General features: G+C 40.5%; 1 protein-coding gene across 1 annotated transcript in view; it reads right to left on the reverse strand.

The window, feature by feature from the left end:
* The window catches only part of avil (advillin), a 32,722-nt gene extending 28,312 nt beyond the window's left edge, over positions 1 to 4,410 (reverse strand). The window contains exons 1-4 of the mRNA XM_056239418.1: positions 3,991 to 4,410; positions 3,258 to 3,326; positions 422 to 496; positions 137 to 333 (exon numbers count right to left, since the gene is read on the reverse strand). Of these exons, the coding sequence (XP_056095393.1) occupies positions 137 to 333; positions 422 to 496; positions 3,258 to 3,317 (332 nt within the window). The 5' untranslated portion in view covers positions 3,318 to 3,326; positions 3,991 to 4,410. The remainder of the gene's footprint in view (positions 1 to 136; positions 334 to 421; positions 497 to 3,257; positions 3,327 to 3,990) is intronic.
* Between the last annotated feature and the right edge of the window lie 13,124 nt (positions 4,411 to 17,534).

Genomic DNA, 17,534 nt, shown 5'->3' on the forward strand with positions numbered 1-17,534 from the left:
ACAAAAACAAAGCTGTGTGTGTGTGTGTGTGTGTGTGTGTGTGTGTGTGTGTGTGTGTGTGTGTGTGTGTGTGTGTGTGTGTGTGTGTGTGTGTGTATATGTGTTGTGTGTGTGTGTGTGAGAGAGAGACTCCTACATGATGCCCTGTTTGAAGTATCCGCAGAAGATGCTGGACTCGTGGGCCTGAACCTCCCGGTGTTGGACCGGAGAAGAGCCGAGGAACTCGTCGAGCTGAACGGCGTAGACCGCGGCGGATCCCTGTTCGTCCACCGAACACATCGAGCCCAGCCAGAAGTGGATGTCGTAGAACACGGATCCGCCAGTTTTACGGGTCTGAAACCAGAGACAAAACCATGAAGCTGCAACTGCATTCCTGAGTCAGCGCTGAAACGCATCTGCAGAATCTGAAGAGCACACTCACCGAGAGCAGCAGATAACAGTCTCCGTCATAGAACTGGCCGTGGAACTTTTCCGGGACCAAAACAAGATCCATTTTCTGGAGAAAAGAAAATCAGTGAAATTGGCTAGAAAACATTGTCCAAAATCTTTGATTTAAAGGGGTGGTTGATTATGATTTCCCTTTTCTAACTGTAGTTAGTGTGTAGTGTTGCTGTTTGAGCATAAACAACATCTGCAAAGTTACAACGTTCAAAGTCCAAACCAAAGGGAGAGATTTACTTTTACAGAAATCGCTTTTTAAGGACTACAACAAACTGCTGGTAGGAACTACACGAGCTTCCTCCCGGGATAGTGACATCACTAACCATAAAATGTACATAAATGTACACAATCTGGAGTGGATGTTGAACCGTCAAACAGTAGCCCTGATTTGGGACGTGTTCGGAAAAGCGGAAGTGGACCTCTTTGCATCACAGGAGTCGTCCCAATGCCCACTTTGGTTCTCCCTGAGCCCCCCAGCACCGTTGGGAATAGATGCATTCACCCACCCATGGCCGATGCAGAACCTTTATGCATTCCCGGCTGTCAAATTGATCCAGCGGTTCTGTCCAGGGTGAGAGAAAGTGGAACCCGTCTCCTACTTGTAGCCCCATTCTGGCCGTCCCAGCCATGGTTCTCGGAGTTAGCTCCTCTTCTGGGCTCCCAGATTCTGGTCAGGGAGGATCTGCAGCTTCAGGGCAGGGTATGGCATCCTCACCCTGACATTTGGCACCTATGCGTATATGGCCCATCAGAGGCCGCTAGCTTTGAGCTTTGGTCTTCCCGCTGACGTCCAGGAGACCATTGCGAATGCGAGAGCCCTTTCCACGAGAAGGCTGTATTCCTCCAAGTGGAAGGTTTTTGAGTCATGGTGTTTGACACATGCTATGGATCCAGTCAGCTGCCCGGTGGGTTCAGTGCTGGAGTTCCTACAGGAGAAGTTTGCTTCTGGAGCGCCCGCTACCACTCTGAGAGTATACGTTGCTGCTATTGCCGCTCATAGAGAGTTGGATGAAATCCCCCTGGGTAAACTAAGGCTAGTCTCAGCATTTATGCGTGGGCTCAGTCCCACAAGGCTCAATTCTTGCACCACTCCTATTCAACCTATATATGCTCCCAATGAGCCAAATAATGAGAAAGAACCCAATCTCTTACCACAGCTATGCAGACGACACACAGCTCTACTTAGCCCTATCGCCTAACGACTACAGCCCCATTGACTCCCTGTGCCAATGCATTGATGAAGTCAACAGTTGAATGTGCCGAAGTGAAGTCACAAAAGTGAAGTCAAAAAACTGAAGTCATTGCGTTTGGAAACAAAGATGAAGTTCTCAAGGTGAATGCATACCTTGACTCTAGGGGTCTAACAACTAAAAAACAAGTGAGGAATCTTGGTGTGTCTCTAGAGTCAGACCTTAGTTTCAGTAGTCATGTCAAAGCAATAACTAAATCTGCATACTATCATCTGAAAAATATTTCAAGAATTAGATGCTTTGTTTCCAATCAAGACTTAGAGAAACTTGTGCATGCTTTCATCACCAGCAGGGTGGATTACTGTAATGGACTCCTCACTGGCCTTCCTAAAAAGACCATAAGACAGTTGCAGCTCATACAGAACGCTGCTGCCAGGATCCTGAGCAGAACCAGAAAATATGAACACATCACACCAGTTTTTTTACACTGGCTCCCAGTTACATTTAGGATTGATTTTAAAGTATTATTACTGGTATATAAATCATTCAATGGGCTAGGACCTCAATATACTGCAGATATGCTCACTGAATATAAACCCAACAGATCACTCAGATCATTAGGATCACATCAGCTAGAAATACCAAGGGTTCACTCTAAGTCTGCTTTTAGCTATTATACTGGAACAGCTTCCAGAGGAGATCAGATGTGCTCCTACAGTAGTCACATTCAAATCCAGACTCAAAACACTTCTGTTTAGCTATGCATTTACTGAATGAGCACTGTGCCACTGTTCGTCCGACTGTTTTTACTGAACTTTATTTTTTATTCTAAACTGTTGTAATTATTATTATTTGTTTTGATTATTTTAATTTCTTCTATGTAAAGCACTTTGAATTACCATTGTGTATGAAATGTGCTATATAAATAAACTTGCCTTGCCTTGCCTTGCCTACTCCTTTAATTGGTATTCACTTGCATTCAATATTGTAAAAATTAAGCTTTACTGCATTTCATAAGAACACCAGAGAAAAAATCCAGAATAAGGAAAGAGGCCTGATAAAGTATTCACACTCCTAATGGCAAATGAAAAATGGAAAATGAAATGAGCTTCAGAGAAGAATTGATCCTTAAAGAGCAAATATTCAGCTTTTCTCCATCTGTGTTTAGTGTGTGATGTTGCTGTTTGATCATGAACAAGCTCCAGTTCTCCTCTATATCAGTGTCAGTGTTCCTGAACTCCCGAAACGCCTCCATTGTAGTCTTGAGTTTCTCCCGGAAACGAACACGTCACAATATTCCTCATTATAATAATTCATACGCAGAATTAAGGGGCGGGGCCTGGTTGAGTTAGTTAGTAGTGTGTTAAACTGGCGGTTATGGAAAGGGGCGGGACATTTCCCAAACAAGTTTCCCATACTGTACATCCCATCATTAATACAATAGTTGGCTTATATTCTCGTACATTATATATGCAAACTGCACATTGCAGGCTGTATTGAGTGGGAATTTAAAAATGTCTTTATAATATGCTTGATCAAAAGATCAACAGCAGCGAAAACATTCTTCATGCATACGTTTCTTCAGTAGATTATGTATTAAATGATTCTTTCACCGATGAAACCCACCTCGATCCTCCAGATGAGTGTTCCTGGGGAGTGTGTGACGGCTCGGAACGTTTGCTGCATCTTTCAACACTAACAACACAAACAATAAAACACACACCACACAGAACACACACCTTTAATTCACTATCATTAGACCTTCCTTCATGTTGAAGAAGTAAAAGTGATGTCCGGAGGGGAGATTTGTTTTTAATGACTCTACAAATTTAATGAACCATCAAAATATGAGGAAATATTTTAGATTATTTCAACAAACAAAAAAAAATGTATGAGGGAAGAACAAAACACTAAACTTGGTTAAGGTTTATCTGACAAAATTATTTGGTAAGAAAAGGGAAAAACTACAACATGTTTTATTTTACTATGCAATTTTTTTTTAATGAAAATTGCATAGAAAAACAAAAAGCTGCCAGGAAAAAGCAAACATAATCAGTTATTAATATTTAGTTGGTTCACTCTTGTTTTTGCATGTGGCCAAAAATTGTTGCACAATGTTTCATTACGTTATTATCACATAGAAAACAATTGACTCAAAGCACAAGTACGCAATATGTTGACAAAATCTTTAACACATTTATAATAATATTTGAATAAAGTGTGAATATGTCTATTTCCTAGGCCAGGTATCACTTTTGCCCACTACTGAATGTTTTATTATATTTAGCTCAATGTAAAATAGTTTTAATTTCAGTTGAATATTGTTAAAGCAACATTAATTTTAAGTTTGAATAGTTACCTTGAAGTCCAAACGGTGATGTTTGAAGAAGGCTCTCCTCAGATAGATTAAAACGGGTGTGTTTAGTCCAGATAGAGTGCACAGGTCCGGGGTTCTCTGGTCCTATAGCAGAGAAGAAACTAAAATATGCCCTTTTTTGTCCATATCTTTGCTGCGATTGAACAGATGCTTCATTTGATTGTATTTGCCTGCTGTCACTCAAAGCTCCGCTCAGCAGCCAATCAGGATACAGCTTCAGCCCAGTCTATGCAAATGAGCAATGTAAACAAACAGAGATATTCAAAGGACTAGAAAAGAGTGATGGAGCAGGTGCTGATTTTCAGTGGGTCCGAGTCTGTTTACTCAAACCAATGCAACCACTGACTAACATATCTCAGATTATTACTGACGGGAAAATACAGTCATTCAAGCCATATGCAGAATGCCATTTCATATAGTTCCATTGGCTCTTTCTCTGGGATTGCAGAGACTGTCAATGAAATGTCAATAGGTGACTGTGTTTATAAGGTTCTCTCAAAGTTATGAGCAAACGTTCTTCCAGCAACGTTAAAAGAACATTTGGTGAAAGTTATCTGGTATTTAATAATGTTCTCAAAACATTTGCACAAAAACGTTATTTATACACCGTTAATTAAAAAAATTTTTTTTGCATTAATATTTAGCTGGATGTTCGTCTAATGTTTTTTAACTGTTACTACATGTATTCAAAGAACATTCAAAAGTAACGTTCACATCATTTTGGATTAATTGAATGACAAAGAAAAAAACATTCAGAGAACATTCAAAAATAAGTGTCATTTTAACTTATTGATACACAATGTAACTTTTGTCCCTCTAGGGGTTAAAAACAAAACTGCATGTATTCGGCGGAAGAACATTGTTGTGGTTGTGCTTCGGCTCTGAGCGGATGAATATTGTGGCTGTGCTTCGGCTCCGAGCGGATGAATATTGTGGTTGTGCTTCAGCTCCGAGCGGATGAATATTGTGGTTGTGCTTCAGCTCCGAGCGGATGAATGTTGTGGTTGTGCTTCGGCTCTGAGCGGATGAATATTGTGGTTGTGCTTCGGCTCTGAGCGGATGAATATTGTGGTTGTGCTTCAGCTCCGAGCGGATGAATATTGTGGTTGTGCTTCGGCTCTGAGCGGATGAATATTGTGGTTGTGCTTCGGCTCTGAGCGGATGAATATTGTGGTTGTGCTTCAGCTCCGAGCGGATGAATATTGTGGTTGTGCTTCGGCTCCGAGCGGATGAATATTGTGGTTGTGCTTCGGCTCCGAGCGGATGAATATTGTGGTTGTGCTTCAGCTCCGAGCTGATGAATATTGTGGTTGTGCTTCGGCTCTGAGCGGATGAATATTGTGGTTGTGCTTCGGCTCCGAGCGGATGAATATTGTGGTTGTGCTTCGGCTCTGAGCGGATGAATATTGTGGTTGTGCTTCGGCTCCGAGCGGATGAATATTGTGGTTGTGCTTCGGCTCCGAGCGGATGAATATTGTGGTTGTGCTTCGGCTCCGAGCGGATGAATATTGTGGTTGTGGTTTGGCTCCGAGCGGATCAATATTGTGGTTGTGGTTCGGCTCTGAGCGGATGAATATTTTGGTTGTGGTTGTGCTTCGGCTCTGAGCGGATGAATATTGTGGTTGTGCTTCGGCTCCGAGCGGATAAATATTGTGGTTGTGGTTTGGCTCCGAGCGGATCAATATTGTGGATGTGCTTCGGCTCTGAGCGGATGAATATTGTGGTTGTGGTTGTGCTTCGGCTCAGAGCGGATGAATATTGTGGTTGTGCTTCGGCTCCGAGCGGATGAATATTGTGGTTGTGGTTCGGCTCCGAGCGGATGAATATTGTGGTTGTGCTTCGGCTCCGAGCGGATGAATATTGTGGTTGTGCTTCGGCTCTGAGCGGATGAATATTGTGGTTGTGCTTCGGCTCCGAGCGGATGAATATTGTGGTTGTGCTTCGGCTCCGAGCGGATGAATATTGTGGTTGTGCTTCGGCTCCGAGCGAATGAATATTGTGGTTGTGCTTCGGCTCTGAGCGGATGAATATTGTGGTTGTGCTTCGGCTCTGAGCGGATGAATATTGTGGTTTTGCTTCGGCTCTCAGCGGATGAATATTGTGGTTGTGCTTCGGCTCTGAGCGGATGAATATTGTGGTTGTGCTTCGGCTCTGAGCGGATGAATATTGTGGTGTGGTTGTGCTTTGGCTCCGAGCGGATGAATATTGTGGTTGTGCTTCGGCTCTGAGCGGATGAATATTGTGGTTGTGGTTGTGCTTCGGCTCTGAGCGGATGAATATTGTGGTTGTGCTTCGGCTCCGAGCGGATGAATATTGTGGTTGTGCTTCGGCTCCGAGCGGATGAATATTGTGGTTGTGCTTCGGCTCCGAGCGGATGAATATTGTGGTTGTGGTTTGGCTCCGAGCGGATCAATATTGTGGTTGTGCTTCGGCTCTGAGCGGATGAATATTGTGGTTGTGCTTCGGCTCCGAGCGGATGAATATTGTGGTTGTGCTTCGGCTCCGAGCGGATGAATATTGTGGTTGTGCTTCGGCTCTGAGCGGATGAATATTGTGGTTGTGCTTCGGCTCCGAGCGGATGAATATTGTGGTTGTGCTTCGGCTCTGAGCGGATGAATATTGTGGTTGTGCTTCGGCTCTCAGCGGATGAATATTGTGGTTGTGCTTCGGCTCTGAGCGGATGAATATTGTGGTTGTGCTTCGGCTCTCAGCGGATGAATATTGTGGTTGTGCTTCGGCTCCGAGCGAATGAATATTGTGGTTGTGCTTCGGCTCTGAGCGGATGAATATTGTGGTTGTGCTTCGGCTCTGAGCGGATGAATATTGTGGTTTTGCTTCGGGTCCGAGCGGATGAATATTGTGGTTGTGCTTCGGCTCTGAGCGGATGAATATTGTGGTTGTGCTTCGGCTCTCAGCGGATGAATATTGTGGTTGTGCTTCGGCTCCAAACGAATGAATATTGTGGTTGTGCTTCGGCTCTGAGCGGATGAATATTGTGGTTGTGCTTCGGCTCTGAGGATGAATATTGTGGTTGTGCTTCGGCTCCGAGCGGATGAATATTGTGGCTGTGCTTCGGCTCCGAGCGGATGAATATTGTGGTTGTGCTTCAGCTCCGAGCGGATGAATATTGTGGTTGTGCTTCGGCTCCGAGCGGATGAATATTGTGGTTGTGCTTCGGCTCCGAGCGGATGAATATTGTGGTTGTGCTTCAGCTCCGAGCGGATGAATATTGTGGTTGTGCTTCGGCTCTGAGCGGATGAATATTGTGGTTGTGCTTCAGCTCCGAGCGGATGAATATTGTGGTTGTGCTTCGGGTCCGAGCGGATGAATATTGTGGTTGTGCTTCGGCTCTGAGCGGATGAATATTGTGGTTGTGCTTCGGCTCTGAGGATGAATATTGTGGTTGTGCTTCGGCTCCGAGCGGATGAATATTGTGGTTGTGCTTCGGCTCCGAGCGGATGAATATTGTGGTTGTGCTTCAGCTCCGAGCGGATGAATATTGTGGTTGTGCTTCGGCTCCGAGCGGATGAATATTGTGGTTGTGCTTCAGCTCCGAGCGGATGAATATTGTGGTTGTGCTTCGGCTCCGAGCGGATGAATATTGTGGTTGTGCTTCGGCTCCGAGCGGATGAATATTGTGGTTGTGCTTCGGCTCTGAGGATGAATATTGTGGTTGTGCTTCGGCTCCGAGCGGATGAATATTGGGGTTGTGCTTCGGCTCCGAGCGGATGAATATTGTGGTTGTGCTTCGGCTCCGAGCGGATGAATATTGTGGTTGTGCTTCGGCTCTGAGCGGATGAATATTGTGGTTGTGCTTCGGCTCCGAGCGGATGAATATTGTGGTTGTGCTTCGGCTCCGAGCGGATGAATATTGTGGTTGTGCTTCGGCTCCGAGGGGATGAATATTGTGGTTGTGCTTCGGCTCCGAGCGGATGAATATTGTGGTTGTGCTTCAGCTCCGAGCGGATGAATATTGTGGTTGTGCTTCGGCTCCGAGCGGATGAATATTGTGGTTGTGCTTCGGCTCCGAGCGGATGAATATTGTGGTTGTGCTTCGGCTCTGAGCGGATGAATATTGTGGTTGTGCTTCGGCTCTGAGGATGAATATTGTGGTTGTGCTTCGGCTCCGAGCGGATGAATATTGTGGTTGTGCTTCGGCTCCGAGCGGATGAATATTGTGGTTGTGCTTCGGCTCTGAGGATGAATATTGTGGTTGTGCTTCGGCTCCGAGGGGATGAATATTGTGGTTGTGCTTCGGCTCCGAGCGAATGAATATTGTGGTTGTGCTTCGGCTCCGAGCGGATGAATATTGTGGTTGTGCTTCGGCTCTGAGGATGAATATGATTCTCCTGCTGTTCATAAACATTCACTGCTAGAGATATAACCAGTTTAGATGAAAGATCTCAAGCTGAAGCTGAAGAGTTACTGTAGTTTTACTCATTAATAGACACGATACGTCCTTAAGAATAAACTCCAGCACAACAACCATAATGAAATGATCTTGTTACGTGTTTAAAGATGTATAAGGGGATGAATACATAACATTTATGTGAGACACTGTTGATGTGTGTGGATGCAGGAAGAACAACCAAGAAACTTCAATTAAACGTTAAGAGAAAACGTTTATTCTCTTTGAATGAAAGCTTTAAACATGTTCACCTAAATTAAATAACAAGATTGTTCAGAAAGAAAAATAATACACGAGAAAACAAAGACAAGAGTGTCGCCAAATTATTGAAATAAGCAAAACATAACTGATATCTAATTTTAAGTGTACCCGTTAAACTAACTGCCACAAAAGAAAAATAGAAACAAAACCGAGTTCTTCAGCGGAATACGCCGCCTTAATTAAACTACACTAAATAAAAACAGAAATACAAGAATGGCGAACACTCCACGCATACCTAACACAACAATGATTCCTACCTCCCGTCATATGATTTCGCAACAGAGAACTCAATGCTCCAGATGTAAGCGGATCGGCTAGGCATCTTTTAGTGTCTTACTAAAACTCAGGTCAGGCAAAAGCATTTACTCAAATCAACAACAATAAAGACAATAAGCGTGAATCGTGGTAGTGGTTTCGACAATGTGCTCAGAACGCGCAAGTTGGGTGAGATCTGGCGAGGATCTGTCTTCCTAGTTGTGGATGGGCCTTTTAAACTCATGGCACAGCAATGGATTGGTCGAACAGATGATGACGCCCCCACAATGACGTCACGTGCCCGCAAACAGCCAATGCTCGGTCACCACCTGAAAGTAATGAATGGAGACAGAACAGAAACACACACACAAATACACGTGGAACGTAACAATCTTCACAATAGATAATCTTTACAGTGAACTCTGTTGGAGAGATACAAATGAGTTTATCTGTTCAATAAAACACCTTACTCTCTTGTAGAGTAATAAAACACCATCATTATCACACATTTACAATCCCTCAGTTCTTCATCTCCTGAAGCCAATCTGATGTTGATTCTTGTTTTATTACGAGCTCTGTATCGCTCTCTTAAAATCCTAAATTTCCTCTGTTAATACATCCCGTATTGTCTGTCGTGTCTGTCGGAGAACTGAGCGCTTATGGAAACCAACTCAGCTACAAGTCCACCGCTTGTATCTTAAAGAGCTCTTAATGGACTTACACGAAATGATTAAGGATGCTAGAGCCTCTTATTTTACTAATCTGATATCTGCCTGTAAAAAAAATCCTAAAGCTCTCTTTGAAAATATTAACAACATTGTTTCTCCTGCTGCATGTATTGTCCCTGTGTTTTCAAATGTTGACTGCAACCACTTTTTGTTTCATTTTGTGGACAAGGTTAGAGCTGTCAGGGCAGGCTTTGTTCCATCAGCAAACCACCATATAGTTGAATATCACAGACCCTCAATACTGGACTCCTTCTGCCCCATTACCCTGAATGACATCATTAAATTAGTGGGCACGATGAGACTTCTCAAAGCCCTGTTGATATTTTACCTACAACTTTGCTTTTAAAATCCATACATCATCTTAGCCCATGTTTGGTTTAAATTTTAAACGTATCTCTTCAGCTGGGCCAGGTCCCTATCTGTTTAAAGCATGCTGTTGTTCAGCCTATCTTGAAAAAGAACAATCTTGATGCAGCTTCATTTGGAAACGACCTATTTCTAAATTGTCTTTTCTTTCTAAGATTCTAGAAAAGGTTGTTGCGAACCAGCTAAATAATGTTTTGGATTCTCATAATATCTTTGATAAGTTTCAGTCGGGTTTGCGTAAAAAAAACATTCAACTGAGACTGCCCTCCTTAGGGTCTCAAAAGATGTTTTGATGGTTGCTAATGGGGGTAAATGCTCTGTGCTGGTTCTATTAGATCTCAGTGCTGCGTTTGATACTGTTGATCACTGCACTCTGATTGATAGACTGAAAACAACTGTGGGCATTACTGGATCAGCTCTGGATTGGTTTCTCTGTGTCCATAGGAACATATATGTCAGACTCTGCTCCTTTGTCCTGTGGTGTGCCCCAAGGTTCTGTGCTTGGCCCCCTGCTGTTCAGTCTGTATATGCTTCCTCTCAGAAAGATTATTCGTAGTTTTGGAGAAATATCTTACCATTGTTATGCTGATGATATTCAATTATATTTATCTTTTAGCCCTGATAGGCTGGACAAACTGTCCTTGTTGCACAATTGCTTAGCCTCCATTAATAAATGGATGGCAGACAACTTTCTGCAACTAAATCCAGACAAAACTGAGGTGCTCATTTTTGCCCCAGACAACATTACTCCTGAGATTAGGCAGGCCATTGGCGCGCTATCATCCTCGGACTATAATGTTGTGCGAAATCTGGGTGTCATTTTTGATAAATCTATGTGTTTTCTTAGCAGTCATGTTAAATCTGTGGTTCGTTCCTGTTTTTTTCCATCTCAGGAACATCGCTAAGATTAGATCTGTGGTTTCTAAAAAAGAGATGGAGATGCTTGTTCATGGTTTTATTTCTTCTCATCTGGATTATTGCAATGTACTGTAAACAAATCCTCTATGGACAAACTGCAAGTTGTACAGAATGCAGCTGCAAGACTTTTGTCAAAGACCAACAGGAGATCAGATATTACACCTGTGCTTAAGGCTCTTCATTGGCTTCCAATTAGTTTTAGAGTGCAGTTAAAATTTTTAACCATTACTTACAGAGCCTTGCATGGTCAAGCTCCCTCTTACATCCAGAATATATTGCACGCATACACTTCTGGTACCTTTTAACTGTTCCCAGAACACGTTTTAAAACAAGAGGTGATCGTGGTTTCTGTGTGATGGCTCCAAGGCTCTGGAACACTCTTCCATTAGCCTTGAGAGCTTTGGACTCCGTGGAAACTTTTAGAAAACACCTTAAGACACATCTTTTTAGACAAGCATTTAACTAGCCATATGGTTTTGTATGTTGTGTGTTAAGCACTTTGTGACCCTTCTTGTCTGTGAAAGGTGCTATAGAAATAAAGTTTACTTACTCTTTTCTCCAGCAGAATCTCCTCTGTTCTCAGACAAACACACACACACACACACACACACACACACACACACGCTCACACACACACACACACACACACACACACACACACACACACACACACACACACACACACACACACACACACACACACACACACACACACACACACACACACACACACACACACACACACACACACACACACACACACACACACACACACACAATCAACTAACCTCTTCCACTCCCACACTTTACCACAAAATGTATGCATTAATGATGTATTGACTCATTATTTAAATTTGGTTAATATTGTACAAAAAATACATAGTGTACCTTTAATGTAGGTTGAGGATTTTTTATGACACATGCATGTGAACCGGTTGCTCACCTATAGTGAACATCAGCCCAGACTCTTACTTCATCAATACTGGAACTTCTTACTTCATCAATACTGAAACTTCTTACTTCATCAATACTGGAACTCCTTACCTCATCAATACTGGAACTTCTTACTTCATCAATACTGGAACTTCTTACCTCATCAATACTGGAACTCCTTACCTCATCAATACTGGAACTTCTTACCTCATCAATACTGGAACTTCTTACCCCATCAATAATGGAACTCCTTACCTCATCAATACTGGAACTTCTTACTTCATCAATACTGGAACTTCTTACCCCATCAATACTGGAACTCCTTACCTCATCAATACTGGAACTTCTTACTTCATCAATACTGGAACTTCTTACTACATCAATACTGGAACGTCTTACTTCATCAATACTGGAACTTCTTACTTCATCAATACAGGAACTTCTTAGCTCATCAATACTGGAACTTCTTACTTCATCAATACTGAAACTTCTTACTTCATCAATACTGGAACTTCTTACTTCATCAATACTGAAACTTCTTACTTCATCAATACTGAAACTTCTTACTTCATCAATACTGGAACTTCTTACTACATCAATACTGGAACGTCTTACTTCATCAATACTGGAACTTCTTACTTCATCAATACTGGAACTTCTTACTTCATCAATACTGAAACTTCTTACTTCATCAATACTGAAACTTCTTACTTCATCAATACTGAAACTTCTTACTTCATCAATACTGAAACTTCTTACTTCATCAATACTGGAACTTCTTACTACATCAATACTGGAACGTCTTACTTCATCACTACTGGAACTTCTTACTTCATCAATACAGGGACTTCTTACTTCATCAATACTGGAACTTCTTACTTCATCAATACTGGAACTTCTTACTTCATCAATACTGAAACTTCTTACTTCATCAATACTGGAACTTCTTACTTCATCAATACTGGAACTTCTTACTACATCAATACTGGAACGTCTTACTTCATCAATACTGGAACTTCTTACTTCATCAATACAGGAACTTCTTAGCTCATCAATACTGGAACTTCTTACTTCATCAATACTGAAACTTCTTTCTTCATCAATACTGAAACTTCTTACTTCATCAATACTGGAACTTCTTACTTCATCAATACTGGAACTCCTTACCTCATCAATACTGGAACTTCTTACCCCATCAATACTGGAAAGTCTTATTTCATCAATACTGGAACTTCTTACCTCATCAATACTAGAACTTCTTACTTCATCAATACTGGAACTTCTTATTTCATCAATACTGGAACTTCTTACCTCATCAATACTGGAACTTCTTACTTCATCAATACAGGAACTTCTTACTTCATAAATACTGAAACTTCTTACTTCATCAATACTGGAACTTCTTACTTCATCAATACTGGAACTTCTTACCTCATCAATACCAGCACTTCTTAATCAATACCGGAACTTCTTACCTCATTAATACTAGCACTTCTTCATCAATACCGGAACTTCTTACCTCATCAATAATGGAACTTCTTACTTCATCAATACTGGAACTTCTTACCTCATCAATACTGGAACTTCTTACCTCATCAATACTGGAACTTCTTACTTCATCAATACTGGAACTTCTTCATCAATACTGGAACTTCTTACCTCATCAATACCAGCACTTCTTAATCAATACCGGAACTTCTTACCTCATCAATACTAGCACTTCTTCATCAATACCGTAACTTCTTACCTCATCAATACTGGAACTTCTTACTTCATCAATACTGGAACTTCTTACTTCATCAATACTGGAACTTCTTCATCAATACTGGAACTTCTTACCTCATCAATACTGGAACTTCTTACCTCATCAATACTGGAACTTCTTACTTCATCAATACTGGAACTTCTTCATCAATACTGGAACTTCTTACCTCATCAATACTGGAACTTCTTACCTCATCAATACTGGAACTTCTTACTTCATCAATACTGGAACTTCTTCATCAATACTGGAACTTCTTACCTCATCAATACCAGCACTTCTTAATCAATACCGGAACTTCTTACCTCATCAATACTAGCACTTCTTCATCAATACCGGAACTTCTTACCTCATCAATAATGGAACTTCTTACCTCATCAATACTGGAACTTCTTACCTCATCAATACTGGAACTTCTTACTTCATCAATACTGAAACTTCTTACCTCATCAATACTGGAACTTCATCAATACTGGAACTTCTCACCTCATCAATACTGAAACTTCTTACTTCATCAATACTGAAACTTCTTACTTCATCAATACTGGAACTTCTTACCTCATCAATACTGGAACTTCTTACCTCATCAATACTGAAACTTCTTACTTCATCAATACTGAAACTTCTTACTTCATCAATACTGGAACTTCTTACTTCTGCCTTACAAAGGCTAAGAGCAGTATCTTCAATTTTTCACAAAAATCTTTTTTGCACAAATAAAAAGTGCAGGATCTGCTCTACAATCTGTTAAAATTTCATATGGCTACCTAATAAATTTCTTATATAAATTTACATTTTTTAGTTGCAGTATTGTATTGAAAAGTAGAGTGAAACCAAGGCAGAATGCAGTATCTGCCCGTACTGCAGTCTGCCTTGCAGTCTGGCTTGGTTTCACTATGATACTGCAGTTTGCCTTTGTGTGGCATGAGTCAGGTTTTATAGCATACTGTATATGTATATAGCTCATATTTCATTTATTGATATATTGATTCCCTGAATGATTAAACTTAAACTGTTTGTAATTACATGTGAAGACCTATCCCAAACTGAAATAAAAGCAATACGTTAATGATTGCCATAAAAAAAACAGCACTTTTGTGATACAAGTAAAATATATTAATCTAATAACGCGTGTTTTTTGTTTGTTTGTTTTTTGAAAAATATGATTATAATGCCAAAGGGGATGGAAAGTCACAGCTTAGCAGAAAGAATGAAGATGGAGAAAACGGTCAATAAAAAAATAAAAAAAATAAAACGGGGGTTTACATAATATGCCACATAATTTTAATAGTTTGGTTATAATTAAGATATACTGTACTTTTGACAACTATAAGCAGCTGCTGCAGCTGTGTGCATAGGTTTTGGTGATTTATGATTTATGATATAAGCAAGTGATTATGATCACTTGCTACACTTACTGCTATATGTTATTGAATGGCCATGTATACACAGTAATGCAAAGGCAAAGCGCAGTATAGCCTATAAAACTACCAAATTTTGCCTGACTGTCAAAAAAACTAAATGTTTAATATTCACCTCCCTTTGATCTATCTAATTGTACCCTTTGTTGTTAAATTTAATTAGATGCTTATATTTGGCGTAAGAAAAACACAAAAAGCTGTTTTTCTCAGTTTGGCGTTTTTGCTGATACTGCTCTTAGCCTTTGTAGGGCAGACTTCATCAATACTGGAACTTCATCAATACTGGAACTTCATCAATACTGGAACTTCTTACTTCATCAATACTGGAACTTCTTACTTCATCAATACTGGAACTTCTTACTTCATCAATACTGGAACTTCTTATTTCATCAATACTGGAACTTCTTACTTCATCAATACTGGAACTTCTTACTTCATCAATACTGGAACTTCTTACTTCATCAATACTGGAACTTCATCAATACTGGAACTTCTTACTTCATCAATACTGGAACTTCTTACTTCATCAATACTGGAACTTCTTACTTCATCAATACTGGAACTTCTTATTTCATCAATACTGGAACTTCTTACTTCATCAATACTGGAACTTCTTACTTCATCAATACTGGAACTTCTTACTTCATCAATACTGGAACTTCATCAATACTGGAACTTCTTACTTCATCAATACTGGAACTTCTTACTTCATCAATACTGGAACTTCTTACTTCATCAATACTGGAACTTCTTACTTCATCAATACTGGAACTTCTCACTACATCAATACTGGAACGTCTTACTTCATCAATACTGGAACTTCTTACTTCATCAATACTGCAACTTCTTACTACATCAATACTGGAACGTCTTACTTCATCAATACTGGAACTTCTTACTTCATCAATACTGGAACTTCTCACCTCATCAATACTGGAACTTCTCACCTCATCAATACTGGAACTTCTTACTTCATCAATACTGGAACTTCTTATTTCATCAATACTGGAACTTCTTACTTCATCAATACTGGAACTTCTTACTTCATCAATACTGGAACTTCTTACTTCATCAATACTGGAACTTCTTATTTCATCAATACTGGAACTTCTTACTTCATCAATACTGGAACTTCTTACTTCATCAATACTGGAACTTCTTACTTCATCAATACTGGAACTCCTTACCTCATCAATACCGGAACTTCTTACTTTATCAATACTGGAACTCTACCTCATCAATACTGGAACTTCTTACTTCATCAATACTGGCACTTCTTCATCAATACTGGAACTTCTTACCTCATCAATACTGGCACTTCTTCATGAATACTGGAACTTCTTACTTCATCAATACTGGAACTCTACCTCATCATTACTGGAACTTACTTAATCAATACTGGAACTTCTTACCTCATCAATACTGGAACTTACTTCATCAATACTGGAACTCTACCTCATCATTACTGGAACTTACTTAATCAATACTGGAACTTCTTACTTCATCAATACTGGAACTCTACCTCATCATTACTGGAACTTACTTAATCAATACTGGAACTTCTTACCTCATCAATATGGGAACTTCTTACTTCATCAATACTGGAACTTCTTACCTCATCAATACTGGAACTTCTTCATCAATACTGGAATTTCTTATCTCATCAATACTGGAACTTCTTACTTCATCAATACTGGAACTCTACCTCATCAATACTGGAACTTCATCAATACTGGAACTTCTTACCTCATCAATACTGGAACTTCTTACCTCATCAATACTGGAAATTCTTACTTCATCAATACCGGAACTTCTTACTTCATCAATACTGGAACTTCTTACTTCATCAATACTGGAACTCTACCTCATCAACACTGGAACTCTACCTCATCAATACTGGAACTTCTTCATCAATACCGGAACTTCTTCATCAATACTGGAACTTCTTACCTCATCAACACTGGAACTCTACCTCATCAATACTGGAACTTCTTCATCAATACTGGAACTCTACCTCATCAATACTGGAACTTCTTCATCAATACTGGAACGTTTTAACTCATCAATACTGGAACTTCTTACCTCATTAATACCGGAGCTTCTTACTTCATCAATACTGGAACTCTACCTCATCAATACTGGAACTTCTTCATCAATACTGGAACTTCTTACCTCATCAACACTGGAACTCTACCTCATCAATACTGGAACTTCTTACCTCATCAACACTGGAACTTCTTACCTCATCAACACTGGAACTCTACCTCATCAATACTGGAACTTCTTACCTCATCAATACTGGAACTTCTTACCTCATCAACACTGGAACTCTACCTCATCAATACTGGAACGTTTTACCTCATCAATACTGGAACTTCTTACCTCATCAACACTGGAACTTCTTACCTCATCAACACTGGAACTCTACCTCATCAATACTGGAACTTCTTACCTCATCAATACTGGAACTTCTT

Source organism: Rhinichthys klamathensis, unplaced genomic scaffold (assembly GCF_029890125.1).
Source record: "Rhinichthys klamathensis goyatoka isolate OS25496 unplaced genomic scaffold, OSU_Roscu_1.1 h1tg000562l_1, whole genome shotgun sequence".
Classification (NCBI taxonomy): Eukaryota; Metazoa; Chordata; class Actinopteri; order Cypriniformes; family Leuciscidae; genus Rhinichthys; species Rhinichthys klamathensis.